Source organism: Mycteria americana, chromosome 4, assembly GCF_035582795.1.
Source record: "Mycteria americana isolate JAX WOST 10 ecotype Jacksonville Zoo and Gardens chromosome 4, USCA_MyAme_1.0, whole genome shotgun sequence".
Taxonomy (NCBI): Eukaryota; Metazoa; Chordata; class Aves; order Ciconiiformes; family Ciconiidae; genus Mycteria; species Mycteria americana.
The window spans coordinates 42,500,467-42,515,926 of NC_134368.1; the positions used below are offsets into that span (position 1 = coordinate 42,500,467).

At 44.4% G+C, this 15,460-nt stretch overlaps 1 protein-coding gene across 2 annotated transcripts in view; it reads right to left on the reverse strand.

Moving 5' to 3' along the window:
- GALNT7 (polypeptide N-acetylgalactosaminyltransferase 7) overlaps positions 1-2,969 on the reverse strand; it is a 74,548-nt gene extending 71,579 nt beyond the window's left edge. The window contains exon 1 of one of the 2 annotated variants that reach the window (XM_075500308.1): positions 2,772-2,969. In XM_075500308.1, coding sequence (XP_075356423.1) covers positions 2,772-2,897 — 126 coding nt within the window. In that variant the 5' untranslated portion in view covers positions 2,898-2,969. The remainder of the gene's footprint in view (positions 1-2,771) is intronic. The other variant, XM_075500307.1, reaches the window with a different exon arrangement.
- Positions 2,970-15,460: the final 12,491 nt, after the last annotated feature.

The window sequence follows — 15,460 nt, forward strand, 5'->3', positions numbered from 1 at the left end:
TATCCCATTCTTGTCTGCTGCTGTAAGCAGGAAAAGATTCAAGGTTATGACCATAAAAAGAACAACACAGCAGAACTTTTCATCTTCGCTTCTTTAATGCCTCGGTGTTATTAAAAAGTGCCCAGGGTTATGGTGCAGGGAGGGAAAGGGTACTACTGCCTGAGGTTAGCTATAAAAAGTTAAATTCTATTTTAAGCTGGTACTGTCCGAGAAGGAATTTTACATTGGTTGGCTAGAGCTTTCAGCACAAGCAAAGGGAGGAGGGTGTTGTACAGGAAGAAAAATTATTGTTACCTTTAGCTTAACAGACTTTACGGCAGCTAACAACAGAGCAAACATACACATTTGTATGACTGCACAAAGTGCACACTAGTGCATTTCAGAGAAGCAGTTATGATTAAACTCCCAGTCCCAACATGCTGAAACCGTACCGACGCACAGCCTGTTTCCAGGTGTTGCAGGGAGCGTACCCCGAGATACAAGCCCACCCCACGGGGTCAGCGTTGTCTCGCCCAGCAGGATGCAGGATACGCAGGCCCTCACCTTCGGACACATTCCTGGGCTCTGCCAGCTCTCCAGAAATATGCTGGAGCACGGCTAGTAGCGGGCCCGCTCGCTATTGTTTCACTAGTATTCATCGCCTGAGCAGCTTCTGAGGAGGAAAGCAGTCCAAACCAAAACATAACTTTGGTAATAACAATACCGTTTCCCAGAAAATGATGAAGCAGCATGTGTTACCCACTCTCATCTATATCACAACAACAAGTAAACAGCTGATCTAAGCTAATGAAGCAGATATTCTGTTTAGATTTCATCTTTGACAGTGTTTACTTAATATAATTATATTTGTTCCCAACAAAGACTGAATTATTTCCTGAGGTGGCTGTCATGGATATTTCCTCTGCCAGTCAAGGCAGGGGTAATCAGGACAGAATGCTGCTTTGTCGGGGCCGGACTGTAAAAACTCTTCCGACTCCTTTATTGCCACGCGCACAAGCTAGAAACCATTTCTGAATTACACCTCACATGCAAACGGAGGTGGATGCAAAGGTTCAGCTCAGAAGCCTCCGAGTGAAAGCCTTCAGGCTTGTGAGAAAGGATAGCGCGATTCGTGACAGCACCTGCATAAACTGGTACAGCACACACGCTCTAGGGCTGCAATATTTCAGTTGTCACCCCAGAATAATCACCAGAAGACGGTCACTGCCCTACACACCAACGCAGCCGTAACTGTTTTTTTTTTTTTCCAGGGGATGTCACTTTACACGTCTGTTACCCTTTCCTAAGCAGGAAAAGTAATTTGACTGGTTTTGACACCAAATGTTTACTGCCTAACGTTTTCTTGGGAGGTATGCAAATAAAATTCCTAAAGATTTTTCTGTACACAGAAGAGCCCACGTAGTGTCTAGAAGAATAGATTACAGAAACTTCACCCTTTAGTAAACTGCATATCTCCAAAAGACCTGCTGTGGTCTATTATCTCAGCCGTAACTGCCAAGATACAGCAAACTCTAACAGCTTCAGAAGACAGAACATCTGCTGAAGGAGTCCAAAGTCATTTCCAGTTTTCAAAAGCAAGAAATTCTGTCAGCTCGCTTGCCTTCCACAATTATTCAAAGCCACCCACTAGAGAGGGCCAAGATCATTAGTGAACACATCATGAAAGATCACTTTTTAAGATAATCACTGTAAAATTTTATGACTTTACCAAGATTAAAATAATCCTGACTAATCTCACTTCAAGCAGATCCCCTTAAGTCCAGTTACATTCCACAGCTCTAAAACATCTGGGGAAAATGGAAAAAATGCTTTGACCCCTCCTGAGACCCTGGTGCCGAGGTGTCAGGCTATTCTCACCTGATGCGACTAATACAAGGCCATAGCAAGGCTCACGCCCCAGGTTTGTTTGCCTGACCACCCGAAGCATTTCTGGAGGTTACTGTCCCTCTGAAGCGCTGCCCACCCCGTGCCTCAGGGGCTGCCCCACCATTTCGGCGCGGGAGATCTGCACCGCCTGCACGATCAATCCAACGCCTTTGGCTTTCCGTGCGCTGTTCTTCCATTACCTGACCTGCTGCTTCTCCTTGGCGAAACCTGCCGTTTGGCCAGTAAAGCGTCAGGAAGCTGACCGGTGGCGGCGGGGTGAGCGGGAGAGGGGAACACCTGCACCCTTGGTTGAAGCTCCGGGGGAGACCTTTGCAGGATGCTTACGCAGCTTACACCAGCGCCGTTATTTCAGGGAGGGAAAAGCCCCGAAGGAGACACGGACCCACGCGGTCTGGCTGCCCAGGGCATGGCCGGCGGGGAGGTCCCGGGCAAGGGCCCCGCCGGGGCACTGCCCGCACCACCACGCCGGCGGCGGACACCGGCGGCGCGCTCCCGGCCCGGCCCCGGCGGGCGCGGGGGGGGGGGGGGGGGGGGGCTGCAGCGGCCCCGCGCCGGGTGGGGCGGGGCGGACCGGACACCCACCGGGCCCGGCCGCCGGGCCCCAGCGGAGCGCGGCGCCCCCGGGCCCCGCCGCGGCCCGGGCAAGCCCCACGGCGGCGGCGGGCCACGGCGCGGCGCCGCCCGGGCAGGGACGCCGGATCCGGGGGACGGCCGGGGACGGCCCCGCCGCTCCGCGTTCCCCTCTCGGGCCTGCGGGCGCCGCAGGCCGCAGCCCGGGCAGCCGCCGCCCCCCGCCCGCAGCCGCCGCCGGTCACATCCCGGGCGGCGGCCCCGCCACCCGCTCCGTCCCGCCCGCCCCGCCGCCCAGCGCGGCCGACACTCACCCGCGTCCGTCCCGGGGGAGCCGGCTCCTCGGCGCGGGGCGACAGCGAGGACCAGAGCAGCAGCAGCCCCAAGAAGCTGCCCGCCAGCAGCACGGCGCGCAGCAGGAAGCCCAGCTTCAGCCGCATCGTCCCGCCCGCCCGCCCGCCGCCGCGCACGCAGCGCCCGGCCCCGCGCACCGGCGGGCTTCCGCCCCCCGCCCGGCGCGGCGCGGCACGGCACGGCACGGCCCCGCCGCCGCCTCCTCTCCCCCCCTCCCCCGGCCGCCGCTGCTCTCCGGCAGCCACTCGCCTGCGGAGGCTGTCCTCCCGCCGCCGCTGCACGTACAAACTTTCTTTTTTTTTTTTTTTTCTTTTTTTCTTTTTTCTCCCCCCCCCCGCCCGCTTCCTCCTCCTTCCCCCCCTCCTCCCCGGTAGGCTCCGCTGCCGCGCCCGCCTCCCCGCTGGGCGCAGCGGCCGGGGTGATGCGGAGCAGGAAGTAGCCGCCGCGGTTCCACGTGGCCGCCCCGCACCGGGGCGGGGGCGCCTCGCACCGGGCCGCTGCTCCGGCTCCGGCTCCGGCTCCGGTCCCCGCCCCGCCGCCGCCGGGAGTGCGCTCCCGCTGCACCTGCTCCAGCCCTGATTGCGGCTGGGTTAACCCCGCCTGCACCCTGCCCGGAAGGTGGGAAGGGGTGGAAGGGCTCGAGTGGGTTTTTGGCTTTTCTCAGGTGGGTGGGCAACTCCGCCCGGGGCACCGAGTTGTAAAAATTAAGGTGCAAACGTGTAGTTCAGTGATTGTCATAGGACCAGGGTAACAGAGGCCCATTAATTACTGTATGCAGCCTGGGCAGAATAACACTGAAAAGTCAACAGATTTTCTTGAGGATTGCACGTTAAGTGCGAGGTTGCAGAGATGTTATCAGCCCTTAGCATGTGTGTCGTTTGTTACTAATTTTCTGCACTGAAAGTTGGGCATCCTATTTCGTCCTTTGAAGGAGCCTCACACATGCACACACACAAACCTGATCCTGTGAGCGCTCCACAAAGCAGAGTGATGCAAGAACAGTACTTCCAATGTCATATTTTGCCTTTTCTGTGTATTCAGTACTACCCGCTTGCTTTGAGGTTTTTCAGTTCTATTTCTTGTGTGCACTGGGAGGATATCAGATCCAAGGATCCTGAACGTTAACTTTCAATGATAAGCACTGTAGAAATAAAACAGGGTATTACACCCTGAACAGGATCACTTCGGAGGAAAGAAAAGCAACCCACACTTAAGCGACCTTTGTAGTTGGACACACCTAGACTCAGAAGTCTTTGTTTATTCATATAACTTGTAAAAGTGCTCTAGCACCGTGCGATTTTTCCCCCCGTTCTGTAAGATCGTGGTATGAGACGTAGACAAATGCGATGTTTAAAGCGTGGGAAACAGCTCTAATCCTTACGAGTGTTTGCACAGCCCTGTGACTTCCACGGGTCCCCAGAGGTGTTTTCCCCAAAGCCCCCTCCCTGTTTGCGGTTGCAGTAACCACACAAACATCTCAACACAAAGGTTTACGTGACTGTTTTCAGGTAGATAACAGCACCTGCACAGGGCTGGGAGGGACTGGGTTTTTTGGTGGGAAAGGCATAGAGTTGAGGTGCCCGGCTCTGAACAGATCCCTTGGCTCGCAGAGCCCAGCAGGAAGGGACAGGTTGGGGCTACAAACTGTGAAGCTCTGTAGGCTGGCAAAGAGGTACGGAAATGTTCCCCCCAACTCTTCTTTTGCTGCTTTCCAGAGACCTTACTGCGGTGAAAGGTGCTCTTTCCTCCCGTTGTTTTATGCTCCATTGTTGGGATCCCTTTTTACTGTCCTGTGCTGGTGCTCTGAGCACACTCAAGAAGAGTGAAAAGAAAAAATAAGTTACTCTTACTCTGCGGGGAGGGTACAGTAAAACTGGCTGCAGCCATGCGATGTGATACTGCTCTGCTGCTGCTTGTCAAAGCTGTGAGTGACAGGGACAGAGCCCGCTGCGTGCGAGTCGATACTACATGAATTCACATTTGTAAGGCTGCCTGCCGAAACTTTTTTTTCTTAAATGGAGGCTTGCATTCTGCAGAAACCCCTGGGTGCGCGATGATTCTCACAGAGAGCTGCACACTTGGAAGTGACCAAGAGTTTTGTTGTGTTTTGTTTTTAGGAACCAGCAGTCTCGCCGTCAGTGAATTCCCCCATTAGCTGTCCCAGGACACTGGCTTCTGTCCCGGGCATCTTCACAAACCCTCCTTTTCCCGGGAAAGAGAAGTAGTTGATGCCCACTGGGAGGCAGTGCGGGCCAATGGACAGGGTGTTGATGCCAGCCGGCCCCTCTCCTGGAGCTGCCATTGACGGGAGATTGGAGAAGGCAGGCATCGTGTTTCTGTTTTGCTGTTACCCCTGCCTGCCCTGGTCCCTCCACAACAGGGAGCATCATCCACCTTTTTTTCTCACAGGCAGGCCGTACAGTCTGGCTCCAGAAGTATCAGGTTAATACTGACCCTGGAAGTAGGTTTGTTCAGTTTTAACCTCATTAAGGACGCGTTGAAGTTTCAAATTCTGCACATACAGTTCCTCCTATGTATTAAAGTGCCTAAAAATACCTGCAGAACACATTTTCGCTCTTGCTGAATTTGTACCAGCTAAGACAAAAAATTCGAATTAAAGTTGGCTTTAGATCGTCTCCAGTAACATGCAAAACCACTTTTAAAAGTCTGTTATGACCTGGAGAGGGAGAGAGAGAGGGCCAAACACAGATTTTTGCCTCTCTCAGTGGCAAAATATTGCCTAAACCATGGCGCTTTTACTACCCAGCCAGCACAAAACAAGGCACAGTCCTGACTGTTATTAGGGAGTTAATCAACCTCTGTTAGATTGATATTCTGTCATTCAAGTGTTTCTAACAGACTGGCAACTGTCATAATGTTTGTATCTATATGTGGACATGTCTACTGCTTGCTGCACGGCAATCATATGTTCACTTCTCCATATGCCTCCAAATAAGTATCTGATGGTGTTTGAGTCATTACAAAGCCTTGCTGCTCTTGAACCAGAGACCTATGATGACCTGGAGGTGAAGTATCCGATTACCAATCCCCTAAGCCATGCAGTTGCCTTATTGCCGGGGATTTGGGGGATGGTGTCTGGAGCAAGGTCACTAGCAAACGTAAAAATCTCATGCAGTTGCTTGCATCGGAGAAGCATCAGGATCTGGATATGCCTCTTATCTCTTGTGCTGAATATTTGCCACAATAAAGCACTCCGCTTGTTCATTAACACAATGTTTGAAAGGAAATTCCTATAGACTATTGGACCTATCAAGATGAAAGTCATGTAGTGCAAAGTTCCATAATACAACAAGCGGCTGTAAAGGCTTCGCTGTACAACCCCCCCACCACCACCATTTTGCTCATCTGTGGGGGTTTTTCCAACAACACATGGGTTTCCTTTGTAAAATCTACAAGTCAGAGACCAACTTCTCTTTCTACTGAGTGCAGTGAGCACAAAACACAAGTGGGGTTTTTTTCATGTAAATAGGTTCTTTGAAATTAGCAATGCATTGTAGACCTCAAGCAATTTCACTTTCCTTAGAAGTTTCTGGAATTAACTACCAACACTTCATTTAGTGCAGTATTTCACTACATGATATACTCTAGGCTTCATGTAACGGCAAACTTGGTCATGCTTTGATTAAAGAAGAAAGTGCTGCAAAATGCCAGCTGGCAGACAGTAACTTGCTTTCCTAAACTGAATACCCTCAACACAAGCAACACCTCTGCTCCAGTGAAAACTTCCAGCTCCGTGCAATCCCTTTTCCCATCCCTTCTGGCCTTCCCTACTCCGCTGTCAGCATTTCTCAGGTTACGTGAATTTAAGCGGTCATCTCTGAACGAAGCTTATGCAGTTTTCCATATTGCTACTTTGGATCTAAGGCAAGCTGGCCATTGACACTTACGGAAAACTCGTGTAGTGTATTAGCACTGCGGCAGATCTATTAGTTCTGCATATTGAAGTCCTGGGGTGTCCAGGAGGAATCCAAGACACTCCTTCCCGAGCTTGCATCTGAGAAGGCAGAAGCTGAAGGTACGGCTGGAGAAGCCTGGCCAGATCTACCTTAACTTCTGTTAAACAGACTCACCCTCCCTTCTGACACTGTCCCCAGCACTGAGGGATTTGCAGAGAGATTCTGGATTAATGAGGTGGTTGCTGCTTGGAATAATCCAGAAGGGCAAAGTTTGACATACACTACGATGGACATAAAGCTATGCACTAAATATTTACCAATAACGTACATTTAACTTCAGAGTTGATAAAAAGGAACTGAAGTACAGGTTTTTAAGTTCTTAATTTCTGTGATTGTTTTAAATGTACTTTAATCAAGTAAGCGGCTCTCGGTAATACTTAATACATGCTTTTGCAAATTAGACGGCGAAGTGCTTCATCTTCATTGTTTTGTGTTCATGATCTCTACGCTTTAGTACCATTCTTCCTGCAGTTCTCATTTATCCTTCTTCTTTTAAGCCAGAGGTTAGCAACGTGTGTCCTACCTTCAGTATTTCAGGATCTGAATGGATGCTTTTGGCAGAGTGCAGTTTGCCTCCTTTGCTTTTCCTGTCACTTTTACGAAGAACATGTTATGAAGTTCCTGTCATTATATTTAGCCCCCATACTCCTGTCATGCCTACTTAGTCGGTTTTCCTCCCACAATATCACCTCTTAGCTCCTCTTCTCTTTGCCCACACAACAACAGTAAGAGAGCTCATTATTTTGTACTGGTCTGGATTCTACCTACGTCCTGAAGAGTGTATTGTAAAAAATCTATATATTATTTTTCAGCTAAACTTTCTGGTATTGAGTACTAATCAATGTTTATGAATGATGTTGTATTATTAATACTGCTTTTGTCTAAAGAAATTGAACTTCTTTCGGATTTGCAAGTCCTCAAAATATCCACACTGCGATGGCTGTTGACAATCCTTGACAGATTTAGATCTCGTTAAAATAGTGGATGGGACGGTCTGTTATGTGGGTGTTTCATTTAAGTTTTAAGAGAATTGCAATGATACTTAAGCATGGTTTGGCCACTTTAAAAGTAAAAGCAAAATATGTATTTTAAATGGCTCTTTTTAGGAACTCTCACCCGTATTTTGAGCCAGATGTAAGTATAAGAAGTCATATGTCTCAGGTTCAGAAAATATCCTTTTCCAAGGTGCCATATTTCTGAGCACTTTGAACAGAAATTAACTTGCATCATTTCCTGAATCTAGGGCAGAGAAAATTGAAAGAGGTTGCTGCAATTTCTGTTATGCTGAAAAAATGAATGGTGTAAACACCCACATTTCAGATGCTGATTTACTTTTCCAAAAAAACTTTTAAAATACAGTAAATTAGTGGAGTTAATGCGATGAAATTTGTCAGTCTGAACAAGACCCACAGTGCATTTGAGGTACAAAATGGAACATTTTACAACTATAAATGAATTAGATTTTCATATTTCTGTGGACTTTTACTATTTAGTGATAAACTGTTGATAGTCTAACAAATAACTGGTAACTTGGGTATTATCGATTCAGTATCATACCTGATATATCGGCTATAAGTCTTCAGTAAGTTTGACAGCTTTTTGTTCAGGATGTATTCTGTTATGTTGTTCAAAATTAAACAAAACCCAGCCGCTGAAGATCCTAAATATTTCTAAAGCATTGGATAAGTTAAAGAAAGTAAACGTGTCAAATCTGAACAAGATAAAGCCCTTTGAAGCTTCATAGACAAATAAAGACACTCAAAAATTGTTATACAGAAAAGCATGGAAGTGCAACAGTTACTAGTCCCTAAAGCAAGTATTTTTTGTTGTTCCTTAACTTAGTCACAGGGTAAGTGAGCAAAGTCCTATTTCAGAAAGTGTCGTCTGCCTCATTTTACATAAATACGTAAAAGGTCAATTAATAATTACTGTAAAAGTCCAGTCCAGTAGATAGGTTTATACATTAACGTTGAAATAATAGAAACTGAATAACATCACAGAGATTAAGTTAGACTCTGATTTTCAAACTGGGGTCCCTGGATGCCTGGGGAACGGGGAAGGTGTCTGCAACAGAAAAACGACAGCAAGACTATTGCCATTAGTCATGTAAAGTTTGCGGTACAGACCCTCCATCGCAAATGGATAACTGGAAGTTGAGAGTCTTAGTAGCAATGAATCATAAAAGCATTGCTAGACAGCTCTGAGCTTTCTTACTTTTTTTGCAGATTTCATAAACTGTAAGGTTGATATTGCAAGTGGTTGAGAACCTATGCCAGGGTGCTGAGCAGCCTCTTTTTCTTACCGAGCTGCTATTTGGAGAGAAATTCTTAAACAGTATATTATTTCTAATATGTATCATCTGAAACCAAGTTGTATTGATTAGTAATTCAATGAAATGATTCTGTTATAAAAGGCATGTTTTGTGGGAATTGCTTGTGGAATTGCAGGCAATAGCAGCTGTTGGATCACAACACTGCACACATTCAAGTCTTTCACTAAATATAATCATAATGAAATAGATTTCATAAGGGCTTTAGTACAACATGCAGATGCATCATTTTGTGGAAGTTTCTCCCTTTTCTGAGGTGCAAAGTTGCATACAGATATCCTTACTTGATATGAATTAAACAATTTCCAACTTGTACAGCTTTAGCTCAGATATTGATATAGATATTTCTTTCAATTCTTTTTTCTTTTTTTTTGAGTATGTTTTCCGTCATTTTGCCAAACTCAAAGTTAAACAAAAAAAAAACCCCAAACCCCAAAAAACTTAAGAGAAAAAAATTCCTAGACCTGTCAAAAAAGATTTTGAAATAAAGGTGAAGAACTGTAATAAAGTCATCATCTTGGCAAGCTGAACTCTGTTGCTTTTTAGTCACCTGTGACAAGTAACAGTGACAATGGCAGGCTCTCATCCATCTTCAAATACTGCAGGTCTCCAGATCTCTCAATTCACTGCCATTCAACCCCCTTTTTCTAATTTATAACTGCAATGACTTAAAAACTGGTTGGCTGAGTATTCCAATTAAACAAAAAATTTTCTAAAATTCCCAGGTGCATGCAATTAGCAGGAAGCAGATCTCTAGATTGTACTTTTGTTTTAATACTGGCTTAACTAAATCTTTGTTCTGAGTAGCTTGATCAACTCAGGGACATCCTTTAGGTTTAGAAGTTAGCTGGAGTTTACAGGGTAAGTGGGAAAAGATTAATTTAGAGTTTTGTCCTTAAAAAAAAAAAAATCAATTTATTTCACTGGTTGCAACTTGAAAAGCATGCTTATAGAGCAGAAGACTATTCCAATTAACATTATTTCAAATTAAACTGAAGAATCACTGGTTTATTCTTATTCCCATTCCCTGACCTTTTGAGTAACGAAAGCTGCGCCTGTAAACTTTAGGCCAAAGTGAAGTTGATTCCATTCCTCATTTACTATCAGCAACTTTGACATATTGGAATATAACTGAAAATGAACACAGTATCTGTGTAATAAATTGATTTTTTTTTCCCTGAAATGATGCTTTGGGACAAAGTAGAAATGATAGGAAAACTTCATATTCTGTTAAAGCACGGTGATCCAGAGCAGGGCTTTTGTAGACTCTTGGCTAACTGCTTGAAAAACCTGGTTGACTTCTTGTTAACCTACAAGACACGGGAAGCTAAAACATGTTTTCCATACTAAAGCTAAAGCTAAAGCTTCCATATTAAAGCTAAAATGTTTTCCATTTTAGATTTAAATAAGCAGACTTATAATATGAATAAAAATTAATGTAACAGTTTGCCTCCGTTTCGGGCTTATATCCAAATGCTCTCTTCAAACTTGCCCTGCTAAGCCTTTGGCGTCAGGGTTGATTAACAGAAAGGAAGAGAGGCAGGCACTGTTCCTCGCAACATTTAGGTCAGCTCTGATGCTCTCTGGTGTGTATCTAGGCCACGTCTAATTAATCCCAGAATATTCCATCACTGCTGGATTACCTCTGTCAGCTTCTCCCACGGAAACCTGGCAGCAAAGATTTTTACCTTAGGTGAGGAATTTCCCTTTTCTAAAGGCAAATGGGTGGGTTTTTTTCATAGTCTAACTACGTAATGTTTATGCAACAATTTATAGAGCCCTTAGGATATGAAGTATTTAGTAGGGGTGAATACCTTCTCTTGAAATTAGTGGAATGTTGCCACTGATTTAAATAGAGCCAAGATTTCACCTCCCATTGTTTTTAGGATACGAGTTACCAGCTATGGCCTTCTCAACTCTAAATCTGATGCTGCTATTCAAAAGAATCACATATTTTTTTTTCTTTTTCTAGGCCAAGCATGTATACAAGGTGTTTAATCAAATTAAGACCAGAAAATAGAGGAGAGCTGCAAAATAAATAAGAATGTCACCTAAAAGCCTACTGCAGCTCAGGAGAGGTTAAGGGGCTGAGTTGTATTTGTGCACTTTTGTAGTTTACAGTCTTCCATGGTCATTACCAGAATTTCATAAACAGTTTGCAAATACACTCATCAGCTTGGGGAGGTGCTTCAATCAAGATGAGCTGCCACTGTGGAGCAGTGGATAGACAACTGGTGACAAATAAAAAAATAATCCAGCACACTTATTGAACTAAGGATGCACTGCTTTCACGTTCTGTATATCACAATAGTGATGCACAGAATCACAGTACTAAAAATAAAGCATTAATTAGCAATGCTAAATTTATATGCAATTATGCAAGGTGCTGGGTGTCTCAAGAAGTACCACGCTGGCAGCCTGAGGGCAAAGTATTGTGACTTTTAAAATCAATGCTCTATAAACATGCATTCATCTAGTATGCACACAGTCAGATGACCTTTTTATACCTGATGATAAAGTACAGAAGACAAGACAGTTTATTACTTGCAGAACAAGAAATACCTGTTATTGGAGATCTATTAATATGCACTTAAAACATAGGCCAAGAACAGCACAGGCATTTTTGTAGTGGGCGAGGTATGTTTTTTAACCCCACCCTCAGCTTTTCAAATTATGTCCTTACAACCTCCTTTATTTAAACATCAAAAGGATTTTCACTGCATTTGGTACAGCACTGTTGTCAAAATCCTCATTTAACTGCTTCTACTGATACCTTCAGAATTACGTAATATTACAAATGTAAATAAGATGCAGATTTTTCACATACTTGTTTTCCTTTCCTATGTGAGTTGATTACTAAAGCAGGAAATGCTTTTCATAAATGCTTGGTACCAACACATTAAAAATTCCATATTGAAAAACTTCTTTTTTTAATTCCATTTGAGAAATAGTCAAATCAGTATCAACCATGAGTTTTGCCTGAATTAAGATTTACTTGCCCTTCAAAGCTGCGGTCGTGGGTCAGCTGATACCTGCATTAACATGCCTCTCATCTACATACCGTGTTTTAGAAGTCGTCTTATGTTTTAGCTCACATTAGATGCAGGAAAGCAGCTTTTCTTAGATGTAGGATGAGTGCAGCTGCAGCAAAAGTACATATAGATGTAGTACATTACATAGCCACTGCTGTGAAAGTGCCAAATCCCACTGTCTTGCACTTAATGTTTTAGGATGAGCCCACAGCTAGGTAATAAAATAATGTCATTTTGACAGGTAAAAAATCCCCACAGGCTGATGATGTGATATTAATAATATTCCAAGTTAGTCTAAGCCGTCACAATTCACATTGCTCTTCCACCAAGGTCCCCTACTGGGGGATCTTGTACTGGATCAAGTACTGGACTTCACCATAGGACAGGGACTCTCATCTCTTTCATCGTGGCCCACGTTTCTGGCTGTATCTGAGAGTCCTGCAAGCACAGGTGGCAACAGTGTGCCCTAAGGCAGGCAGGCTCTGCCTGAATTTTGATAACGCAGCTGAATTCAGAGCTGATGGATGAACTAGATTTGGACAAGTGTTTCTAACAGTGGTGGGCTTCCTGATGCTATGCATTAAGTAATATACCAAAATAAGCTTGATGGTGTGGGACAGAGTACAGTTACTGAGAGATTACAGCATGTTTGACCTTTTGCTTTAGGGATGGTACCCCTTCTTGTGCTTCATCACTCAGTTCAAACACCATACAAACTGTGGTTTGGTGGTGGTAGCAATATGAAGACACCAAAATGCTCTCCAACCTTGTCAGTCCCCATCACATACAATACCGCTAGGCTACTAAATTTTCACTGCTTTTTTCTGACCAGCCTCTCAAATTCATCAGCCTCAAGTAGGTGAGCAGGTTGTAGACTATTAGTGAAAGTTACAGTTCTCGGAGTTAACTATTGTTTCCGTATCAGCTTGATGAGACAGAAGTAGACGGGCACTGAAGAGGAGAGTTATTTGTGTGGGTTATACAGACTCTAAACTTTGAGTGTTATTGCCCTGTACCCAGCAGAACAACACAAAGTTGGTATTCAAAAAGTGTATTAGTCAAGTTAACTTAAATATTCCCTGCGTTCAGGAATCTGGATTTTAGACTCTGTTAGGCATAATTTGCCTTGTAATACCTACAGAAGTTAATTAAACAAGTAGTTATTCCTTTGCAATCCAGACAGAGATGTACTATTAACTTAGGCAGGAGCGATCAATAACTTGCACTCTCTGAAAGAGTAAGTGCATATAGTACATGTAAAATGCATGCAATTATCTTTAAAAGAGCTTTTATGTTTTTATGAGTGGCTGCACAGCATGAATTGTTGTTGAAAAATTAAAATAGTTCATTGTGTGCCTCCCAGAAATTGCTTCATCTGATAACGGTGTCCTCTCTGATCATTCAAAGCTTTCACCAAATCTTTCCTTTCCTGCTACTGCCCTTTTGTCAGTCTGTCATTCTTTTCTCTCCCTCAAAAAAATGATTGTTTTGTACAATAGAAGTTCCTCATCAGGCTCCAACCTTGATACTAGGATTTCCAGTTTCCTGGTCAATTATCTGGGTAGAGTTAAATGATTCTCTCTGTTCAAGTATCCGCAATAATCTCCATTATGAAGGCAAGTGTTTCATCCCGCCCCATGGTGCATGGAGAGGAGCAGTGATAGCATCAGCGTCTACACTCACTACATAGACTAAGAAAAATCCAGACCTTTTAAAGCTTCTGGTGTCGCAGCCTTCTCCCTGCTACTCGCAGGCGTGGGAGAACTTTCTCACAGTGATCAAACAAGCCTCCAGCACTTCAGGGTAATACCAGCCAGCCTGCCGCTGATGAATCCTGAGACCTGGCATACAAGCCAAAGAATAGGCAGGTGCATTCAGTAAGCGTCTCTCGCCATTCAAGAACTTCTGATGGGCAAAGTCCTTAACAACGTATGCTGCCCAGGTTCATGACTTTGGGGTACCTCACCTCTGCACAGCGGCACATGCCTTCATTACAACAGTCCTTGTATTAAACGTACCGACACCAGGACTCTAAAGAAGGGGCTGAAGTCAAGCTGGCAAATTTTCACATAGTTGTCTGAACGCACCCAACTTTCCACCGAGTATAAGCTCAGGGGTTCTGGGGACGATCATCCTGATGAGTTTTGTACTGAGGTAGAAAAGATGGTGCTTTTTTTGTTTCTTTTGACATAATAAAGATCTGGTGTCCATTGCTGGTTATCCCAGATCTGCAGCACTGTCCTATCGTATTTATGACAGTTACATAGCTAAAGAGTAGCATTATGTAAATCGATCTGTCTTGAAATCCTTAGCAGATGCATCTGGTTTTCTTCATTCCCCTGTGATGTCATGTTTCAAATTCAATACATTATTTTATGTATCCTGCTGACAGTGTTTATTTTTATGACCATGAAACTCTTAGTGCTTGTCTATTCTTCCTCAATGCTGACAGTGCTCTGAACATGGCACTGGCTCACTGAAGCAATGAAAATGAAATAAGAGTCATCATAGAAATGAGTCTGCTTAATGTCAGGACAGAGATTCCCTTGCCTTCTAGCTTTGAAATTTCAGTATGCAAAATGCAAAAAGATCCTAGGAGCTCTGCAGCACAGCAAGGGAGTACAAAGTTTGGGTACTGTCGTGCTGACCTGGTTCAGCTCTTTATTTATCTTTCTCTGCTGTCTTTCTGCTTTGTATACCGTCTGTTGTGTATCTTTGTCCCGTGTTTGCTCAGTGCCTAACACGGACTAGTCCAGTCTGTTACTAGCGCCTACAGGATGGGGCACGTACTTACAGTCTCTTAATCCTGGAAGAAGTTGAGACACAACCTACTTACATGGGAGTTTCAATATGTTTTCTATAGATACAAAAAACCCGCGGGAATTTCACAAGGTGTATCTGCACTAATTAGAGTCTGTATCGTTTGCATGCCAGAGCTTTCCTCATCATCTCCAACTGCCTGCCCCCCCCCCCCCCCCCCCAAGTTTTAATATTCATGTCATCCTGCTTCTTTAAGGACACATTTGAAAATGAGTTTCACACTCACAATCCATCTCTAAAGCAGTAATAAATCCTGTGAAAATTTTTGTTTTCAATAAACCAGCTTGCATAGCAAGTCACAGCTTCCATTACTGTTAAGTTGCTTAATTCCCTAAGACCCCTTAGGCTAAAATACCTGCAGCTGATCAGTACCATTGTCTGGGTATTTAATCTCTGAAAATATAAGTACCTTTTGTGCATCAAATATGATATACTATTTTTCTACTTGTATTTTAATAAGCTTTCATCACTATTTTTACCCCACCATTCTT